A 10233-nucleotide genomic window follows, 5' to 3' on the forward strand; every position below is an offset into this window, starting at 1 on the left:
GTTTATCGTGAAAAAAAAAAAAACTCACGATAATCGTATCGTGGAGATTTCATTTATCGCGATATCGTCCTCCGTCGTGCACTGGGATCAATTCACCTTTTATTTGCTGAGCTGCATATCCGGTACCATTTAAACCTTTTAGAATTGGTAAAAGGTAATAATATACCTACTTGATACAGTCATTTTTTCACTCTCTATCAAATGTCTTTGCTAAAAAATAGCCGATCTACAAGCTCACAACTCGCAGCGTTGCGATGCGTTGTGAGCTTGTAGATCTGCTATTTTTTGGCAAATGTTCCGCCCAAGGATAATGGATTTGGATTATCGTGATAATATGGTAAATCACGATTTCTTTTGTCACAATAATCGTGATATGAAATTTTCATATCGTCCCATCCCTACCTATAACAACTACATAACAGCTGTTTACTTGAATCCGAGGGTCCCATATTCACATTAAAATAGGTGACTATAGTCTGCGGAAATAGAGTAGCATTGGCAGAACAAAACAGCTGATCTACAAGCATTTTTTCGATGAAGAGAAGGAGGGGGCCGCTGGGGGGCCCCAGTCAACAAGGCATACTGGGTTAACAAGGGTTATGATTACAATTCAAATGAAAGATTTGTACTTGTATTATACAAGTGCGTACCAGAAATACCAGAAGAGTCACCGGAAAGAAACTCGCCTGGGCTGATGGTTTATGCCTTTAATTAAAACCATTAAAACCCAAAACCTAACCCTATTCCTAATCTTAACCTCAGAAAGATATGCGCAATCCTAAAGTTATTTCTAACCTTATTCTCAGTAAAACCAAATACAAGGATACAAATCTCTGCGAGTTTCTTTCCGGCGACTCTTCTGGTTACCGTATTATCCAGCTTTATACAGAACACAATAACATTTACTTTGTTTTACGTAACTTTAATTGTCACCCCCCCCCCCACCCACCCAGCCATCTGCATACCTCCTAAAGGCATTACTTTTATTGCCATTTCCAATTACGGGCCAATCAACCACTTGAGACCCCTATATACACACTTAGGTGAGCGGAGTTCCCCAGGGCTCCATACCAGGCCCTTCTGTTTTCACTCAGCACTAAAACATCTTCGGGCAAAACAGGCCTGCGGCGCGTCGTGACTCGTGAGCTTGTAGATCGGCTGGAATGCTCATTCCCTCAGAATGGGGACTATACTATACTATATATTATATTATATACTATACTAGGGGTCCATGGGTTTAAGCATTAAATTATACTACGTGTGACAGAGCTGTACAATGGAGTATTGATTGGAGTATTGACCAGCGACCCAATCAACAGGGGGCTGAGAGGTTTTTGTCTGGCGAGTGTGTGTGTGTGTGTGTGTGTGTGTGTGTGTGTGTGTGTGTGTGTGTGTGTGTGTGTGTGTGTGTGTGTTCGCCATCTATTTATTTTAAAACCTCGGCTCTGTGATAAACGGCCTAAACGCCGACCGATAAATCGTCCGGACGGAGCTGTGTGTGTGTGTGTGTGTGTGTGTGTGCGTGTCGCGTCAGCGGCCCAGCATCGATCCACTGCGGTCAGATTAGGTTCCATTACACTGAACCTGACCCTGAATATAACCTCATCTGTCTGTCGGTCTCTTTCCCATCTCTCTCTGTCTCTCTCAAACACACACATACACACACTAGGGATGGGACGATATGAAAATGTAATATCACGATTATTGTGACAAAAGAAATCGTGATTTACGATATATTTGCTATAATCAAAGTCCATTATCCTGGGGCAGAACATTTGCCAAAATTGTGACGCGTTGTGAACTTGTAGATCGTCTATTTTTTGGCAAAGACATTTGATAGAGAGTGGAAAAAGAGTATTATTACCAACTATAGAGGGTTTAAGTGGTACCGGATATGCAGCTCTTGAAATAAAAGGTGAATTGAACCCAGTGCATGACGGAGGACGATATCACGATAAATTAAATCTCCACAATACGATTATCGTGAGTGTTTTTTATCACAATAAACGGTATTGCTTATCGTCCCATCCTGAACACACACACACACACACAGACAGACACACACACACACACACACACACACACACACACACACACACACACACACACACACACACACACACACACACACACACACACACACACACACACACACACACACGCACACACAATATATAATATCTGTCTGTCCCTACCGCTTATGCCCTAAATACTTAGTTGACTGGTGGAGACTCTGCTAAATGCTTCAATTGTAAATTGAGAGTCCCCCAGGGATCTGTACTAGGCCCCCCTTGCCCTTTTCCCTGTTCACTTAACATTTTTTCATATAACATTTACCCAGCCCCCCGGAACGGGGATGCCCTGGTTCATTTGGTTAATATCGGCTCAGACAGACAAGACAGACATTCAGACAGTACAGTTCACAGTACAGTACAGTACAGTAATAGCAGCCAGCTGAGTTTCCGTCAAGTCTGTCAGTCTATCTATTTCTATTGGAGTATGCAGGTTAAATATAGGCGTCGAATCCGCTGTCTGTCTGTCTGTCTGTCTGTCTGTCTGTCCCACGGCAGACCCAATTAGACAGGCAGCCCGCTCTGCACTGACCAGCTTGTACCAGACAGACAGACAGACACTACACCATAGAACAACATGAGCCTCATTAAGCTGGGGGAAGACAAGCTGCCCCGAGGCTAGCACACAAACAGTGTGTGTGTGTGTGTGTGTGTGTGTGTGTGTGTGTGTGTGTGTGTGTGTGTGTGTGTGTGTGTGACAGAAACAATTCCTCAAGGCTACAACTTCTACAATGCCATCTCTCTCTCTCTCTCTCTCTCTCTCTCTCTCTCTCTCTCTCTCTCTCTCTCACACACACACTCTCTCCCTTGTCTCTCTCTCTGTCTGTCTGTCTGTCTCTCTGTCTCTGTCTGTCTCTGTCTCTCTCTCTCTCTCTCTGTCTCTCACTCTCACTCTCCAATTCAAAGGCATGGGAAAGATAATGTTTACCTTACCAGGCAAGTGTGAAATATAAGAACAAACAAAAACAATCAAAGCTAGTGCATGTGTAAACAGAACTGTGTCAGCTTGCAATTAAACATACGCCTACAAATGTTGAAAGCTTAAAAAAAAACACCTATTAAAGACAATAAGACATATGCTACAACCCAAAATATGCATGGTGCCTTTGCTGTAAAAACAAAACACAAAATGATAACTTATAAAACTCCCCCTTCTCTCTCTTTCTCCTCACCATCTATCTAACCTACTGTAGTTCTCTCTCTCTCTCTCTCTCTCTCTCTCTCTCTCTCTCTCTCTCTCTCTCTCTCTCTCTGCACACATTGTCAGACAGGGTAACAAATAGCCTGTAGTTTGTCTGGCGAGGATAAACTTTGAAAGTTTGCGTCCCCGAGCCCAGGCTGAGATGATCTATCACTGCTGTGACACACACACACGCACACACACACACACACACACACACACACACACACACACACACACACACACACACACACACACACACACACACACACACACACACACACACACACACACACACACACACACACACACACACACACACACACAGGGAGAAAGATAACCCAAGAGACTGATTCTGTGTCCTTTGCAGGATAAGGTAATTACTCTCTCTCACTCTCACACACGCACGCACACGCAAATGGCACTCACGCGCGCATGCACACAGACTGAACACTGAAGCCCACATTTTCAGACTGCATGATGTATGGGCTATTCCAGGGAGCACGCGCGCGCACGCACGCACGTGCGCGCGCACTCACACGCACACGCACACACACACATTATATATTAAAAAATAATACGAAAAAAACCGTATAATTTAAAATGTATCCTTTAGGCAAGCAATAAGGTAGTAGCCTACATCAACTGCATAGAAATAGTATAGAAAAAGAACGTAGGTAGACCAAGCACCTATTCAGAAAAAACAAAAAAGTAAAAACTTTCAATAAAAACCTGAAAAACAAGAACACTTACTTTGGATTGGTGCTGTTCCAATAGACGCTGTGTCTCTCTGCAGAACAGAACCAGGCGCTGACAGCCACAGACACGCACAGCAGCCACAGCAAATCCATAGCAAGACGTCAAAAGCCTCTAACAAAATCAAACCCTTTCTTTATCGCTGCTAAACTTTATGTTCAAAGCCCTGCAAATAAACACCTTATGTGTTACAGAATAGTCTCCTTGTTGTTCTCACTCGACTCCAGCAAATAAACCAGATGTTTATGACTGAACAAAACACGCGACTTGTTTTCCTCAACGCAAATAGAAGCAGGTTGTTTCTCCCACACGTCCGACACAGACTGACTGGGAAAAGGAGCGTAAAATACTGGTTTTGTTAAGCGCTAACTCCGCCCCCCTATGACGGCAGACAGCCAGTAGCATAAGGGTTATTTGCAGGCCCCTCCCACTCATTAGCATGTTTACCGCGCCCCCCCCCCCCCCCTCGCCTCCCACATAAACAGATGCTTTGATTTCTGATATGAATTAATCACAATCATATCCAGACATGGCGTAATAAATTAATGACTAACTTACTGTGGCCTCAATAAATGTTGTTTTCCATAACCGAGACGAGAGGGAAGAGTAATGGAAGATATAGGCCCACTGGAAGACAAGTGCATGGAAAACCAGTGTTGGAATAATATTCAAGAAATAGCACTGTATGCACAAATGCACTGTTAGAACTCCTGCATTTAAAGTTGTATTTGGTTAACTGGCAACAAAATATACAGCTACTTACAATTTCAGTGGTAGGCTACATTTCACAATCATTTAGAGTGTTTCATTGATTGTTGTAGGCTGCCTGTTATATGTTGTAATAATGTATTTGCCTCAGACCAAGGACCAATGGAAATAAGTCTTTGTTGTGTTTGTATCCTTGACATTTCTCTGATAAACATGCATGTGTTTTTTTCTTTTATAACATCTAAAGGTCCGTTCACACTGAGCACTATAACTATCAAGCCAAGTAGATGGCAACTAGTGTTCACAAAAAAGGAAAAAGAAAATACAATGGTGAAATATATAGTTATCTTTATAGTTATCGTGCCCAGTGGGAATATGGCGCTTAATAAATCTAATCCTATCAAATCATTATCGGATTGTAATTAGTAATGTATTAATGCACTGGGTTCATCACTTTGTTGTTGCAGCTGGTAAAGGTGGGGATCATTTTAATGACTTGATGGGTAGATTAACTTAATAATACATCATCGTGTATAACTGTCTTGCCGTATATGTTTTGTATTAATACTCTTTATCTGTTAATATGGAAAGCTATAAAATCATTTGTGTTAGTAATTTATAGACTAGATAGCATGCTATTTAAACTGATGCTATGGTTCTTAGTGAGTAACACCCATGGGCACAACACCAGAGGGAGCATCAGTGCCCACTTATCTCATTCCCCTCAGATTCGGCCCGAACATGGGGTCAACAGCAGGGGTGTCACACCAAATTCTGGGCCCTGGGTACAAGGATTCACTGTGGGCCCCCCATGTATGTTCTTCATAGGGAGAGGGGGTTTAATCCATTTAGACTGGGAACGCATTATTACCCATTATTTTGTTCTTTAACCATTGAAAAATACCACATCTGCTATTTTTGAAAAATCGTGAACGTTTGTGCAAGGTTTTTTGAATTCATGTTTCTATGTCAGAGGTGCTCAAACCTTTTCATTTGAAGGACCCCCAAAATTATATGTATTTGGCCACGGTCCTCCATCTCGAAATATTTTGTTCCAGGGACACCCCAGAAGCAAAATTTGAGTTACAAATGTTCGCTTAAAAATACATATTCAAAGATTTGCACACATGTTCACGACACGAAAATCTACATATCTAAAAGATCTACAAGCTCGCAGTGCAGCACTCGGTGCCGCACTGTGAGCTTGTATATCTGCTATTTTTCAATAGCTAAAGTATGAAATAATAAGGCCCCTCCACCTTGGGCCCTAGTAACTCAGTCCTACTTTTCCACCCCTTGTGACGTCCCTGAATATAGGTCTACGTGTACTGCTCCTATATTGATGCTTTCTTGTATAGTATTGTTATGTGTTAGTATTGATTAATTGAATACACAGGACCACATGGAAACAAGCCCTCAGGGCTTTCTGTGTTATCCTTTTTAGCATTATTATATAACTGTACCGCTGTACCTATTGTATAACTGCACCTATATGTACCTTTTGCCTGTAATCCTAGATTACCGGGGCTACTACACTGTGTTCTCTCGGCATTTCGTTGTTGTCGGGTGGAAACCTTGTACGTCCAAAACCGTTCGTTTTGTATTTATCATTTAAAAAATTTGAACTATAGCTAAAATAGCCGATCTACAAGCACACAACGCCTCGCACCGCGAGGCGTTGTGTGCTTGTAGATCGGCTATTTTCACTAGCCTTGTCCGAAAGTCTGGTATGGTGAAACAGGGCTTTACTTTACCAAAAAACGTACCCATTTGAAACTTGGAGATACGAGGTTTCTGCCGGACAGTGACGATGTATGTGATGTATGTGTTTACCTTGCTTGTAAGTCACTCAGGATAAGATGAGGTTTATTGTGTTTACAGTTTACTGTGAGAAAGAAACGGCACAGCTTGTCCGCGTCCGTCTGGACGTGTACACTTTTGATCATCACTCTGACATGTCTCCGATGTCACTCTAATGCCCGGGGAACCACTCTTAACAGTCTTTTTTGTTGATACGCCTGACACTGTGGTTCCCCTGACGCATCACTGTGACATCACTGGTGACATCACAGTGATGTCAGATACTCAAAGCAGGGATCTCCATATATGGACATAAACAGGTGGCATCGCGGTGATATCAGATACTCAGAGCAGGGATCTCCATATATGGGCATAAAAGGGATTCTGTTAGGGATCTCCATTTATGGGCATAACAGGGATTGTATCCCAGATGATGCCCTGTTAGGAGAACCACACTAACAGAATCCATATATGGCCAAGACAGATGGCCAAGACAGATGGCGCGACCTCGCTTTTCGCCCTTAGGCGTCTTACTGGTTCCTATGGTGTACAGTACCAAAAAAACGTCAATCTTTGCCTCTGAGTGAGATGCATTGGAGTATAGAAGCATACAGTAGGCCTACTTAAGTAAATGTACCCGTTACTTTCCGGCTACCACTGTAACACAACACCCGCTCTTCCAGAGGTGCTGATGACAGTACAGTACATCATGGCTTACTGACAAAACCATGAGTCACGTTACCTAACGCTATAGCACGTTTACTTACACCACCGATTGATTACAACACATCGCTGTTTGTTTGTTCAGCAGGGAAATGCCAGGTCTGAAATATCGACTGGAAAAGTTTGACATTTTGTTGTTTGAATTATAGTTGAATTATGATTGTTATGGAAAACAGTGGGATATTATCCTCTTACTTAGTCAAACTGACCTGATTTGGGCTCAGTATAGGCCTACTTGGTGCACACTTTTCCCTCCCTTCTACACCAAACCTCTTTGCCGAGAATAGCAGACCTACAAGCTCACAGCGCGTTGCAATGCAACGCGCTGTGAGCTTATAGGTCTGCTATTTTCGGTGAATGTTCCTCCCCCTGAATAGGGACGCTATAGGGTTCAAGTGGATAATGGAATGTTGTGGGTTTTCTGCCCCATGTTGTGTTGAACTGTATTGTGCAATGTTCTGTTTTTGTTCTGACTCGTGTTCCTACTTTATACGTTGATAGACAGATAGATACCTGGATAAATAGATAAATGGATAGATGGATATACATATATACATAGATAGATAGATAGTTAATTGCGACCGAAGGTCGCAAATTAGTATGTGAAACAGGCACACGCTGACTGGACGGACGGACGGACGGACGGACGGACGGACGGACGGACGGACGGGTACACTCAGATGTCATAGACATATAGGACTTTCACATAACGAATAAGCATGCTTGGGCTCTCACAGCATATCTCCATATACAGTACACGGATCTCCATATATGGGTAGGGTTATACACCAGTGGCCAAATGGCCAATGCACTTGTCGCCCTGAGGCATGCATACTAGTAGAGATCAAAGGTTTTTGAAATAAAAAAGAAGAATTCTGGAAATAATCTTATTCAATGGGGGTCCCTGGCACAACATATTTTCAGCATGAAAACATATCAATTTTGGGGTCCTTGACATGAAAGCGTTTTAGAAATAGTGGTTTATTTGAATCAGACGAACAAAAGTGTGCGTCTGAGAACGGGGAGACGCCAAGATATGATCTGGTAATCTCATCCTCCCTCTCTCTCTCTCTCTCTCTCTCTTTCTCTCTCTCTCTCTCTCTCTCTCTCCCCGTCTCACACACACGCACAGTTCTTGTCTCCAGACAGATAGTGGCAGATGGAGCTGATAAGGTTGTTTTCTGTGTGTGTGTGTGTGTGTGTGTGTGTGTGTGTGTGTGTGTGTGTGTGTGTGTGTGTGTGTGTGTGTGCGTGTGCGTGTGCGTGTGCGTGAGTGAGAGAGAGAGTGACACCACAGGGAGTCCATCAGGGACTCGTCAGAAGTTTGTCACCCCAGCAGGAGTGAGCCTTCCTGGGGCAGGGATTGAGCCCTGCCTGGGCTGTCAGCTCCAGACCTCCACACACACCTACAGGGCAACAGAAGGACTGTGTGTGTGTGTGTGTGTGTGTGTGTGTGTGTGTGTGTGTGTGTGTGTGTGTGTGTGTGTGTGTGTGTGTGTGTGTGTGTGTGTGTGCGCACGTGCGTGTGCGTGTGTGTGTGGCAGAATGTGTACAGACACGCTCAGAGAGTGTCTGACTCCACGGTGTCCCCGGGCTTGGCCGGGCAAGCACACACACGCCTCGGCACACACATACAGTACACACTCTCACATATACACCCCCACACACACTGTGACACACACACACACATACTCACACACACTGGAGCGATAAGTCATAGCTTAGGGTGGTTAAATGTCTCATTGCCAAAACAAGAGAGATGGAGAGATGGAGAGAGAGAGAGAGAGGGGGGGGGGGGGGGGGGGGCAGACAGACAGACAGACAGACAGACAGACAGACAGACAGACAGACAGACAGACAGAGAGACCTCTGGGGCACACTATAGTAGTATATAGAGGGGTCTTCAATGTGTTTTCAGGCCAAGGACTCTTTAGCTGAGAGAGAGATGAAGTAGGGTCCCCCACTATCATATTAAATCTCTGCTGTCGGGCCGAAACCTCATAACTCCAAAATGTTCATTTTCGGGAAAATGAGCTCAAGTGGAGTAAGAGTTAGGAGGTTATGACCGAAGGGCTTTTTACTACTTTTCATTGGTTCAATATTATTTTAACCAACACTCAGATGTAAAGGGTGTTCAATAGCCCTGATTTATGCCAAAAAATCTAAACCCTCAAAATGGAGTTACTGTAAGAGGTTTTGTCCAGACAGTGACAAAATAAAAGGATGTTGCCGATTTAACTTTTTCATAGATTTCATGCATGGATTCATAGACTTGTTTGACATATAAATGTTAGCAAACACAGCCTTCATCATGAAACTCCGGGAACCCACGACGCGCAAGACCTCCTATCGCGTGTTGCTAATTCATCCTCTGCCACGCATCAGTGTCACTTGCTGAGAACTGATTTACAAGCTAGCAACACATCGCGATGGCAGGCGACACCTTCATTCAATGGAGTATAATAGAGGTTCCCCACCTTTTCTGGATCAGGGCCCACTTGAAAATGTCGATAGCGTTCCCGGAAAAACTTGTTTTTCAAGGTTTTAGAGAAAACAAATACTATGACATTCAGGATGGGAAAATCCAAGGAAGCAGTAGGCCTACTGGTGGTTCTAGTTTGTTTGTTTGTTCATCTTTTCTATTAATAAAGTTCCCATAAATGGTCAATTTATATAGCGCTTTACATTACACAGATTGTGCAATACATTCACACACCGATGGTGGAAGAAACCATAAAAGGCACCAACCTGCTCACCGGGAGCAACTAGGGGTTCAGAGTCTTGCTCAAAGACTCTTCGACATTAACTCAGGGAGAGCCCGGATCCGAACTGGGAACCCTTTGGGAACCCTTCGTGCTCTAATGACAGTCTCTCTACCCCTGAGCTATGCTGCCCCCATTCCCATCAAACAAAGATTTGGGGCCCCCATATAACTCTGAGGACCCCCTAAGGATCCCGGACCCCTGTTGATATGGCGTTTATATGGGTTAATTA

The 10233-nt window shown here is 43.6% G+C and overlaps 1 protein-coding gene across 1 annotated transcript in view; it reads right to left on the reverse strand.

The window, feature by feature from the left end:
• efna1b (ephrin-A1b) overlaps positions 1–4311 on the reverse strand; it is a 19292-nt gene extending 14981 nt beyond the window's left edge. The window contains 1 exon segment of the mRNA XM_080747333.1: positions 4006–4311. Within this exon segment, the coding sequence (XP_080603459.1) occupies positions 4006–4103 (98 nt within the window). The 5' untranslated portion in view covers positions 4104–4311.
• Positions 4312–10233: the final 5922 nt, after the last annotated feature.

Source organism: Nannobrachium achirus (genome assembly GCF_963921795.1).
Source record: "Nannobrachium achirus genome assembly, chromosome: 2".
Lineage (NCBI taxonomy): Eukaryota > Metazoa > Chordata > Actinopteri > Myctophiformes > Myctophidae > Nannobrachium > Nannobrachium achirus.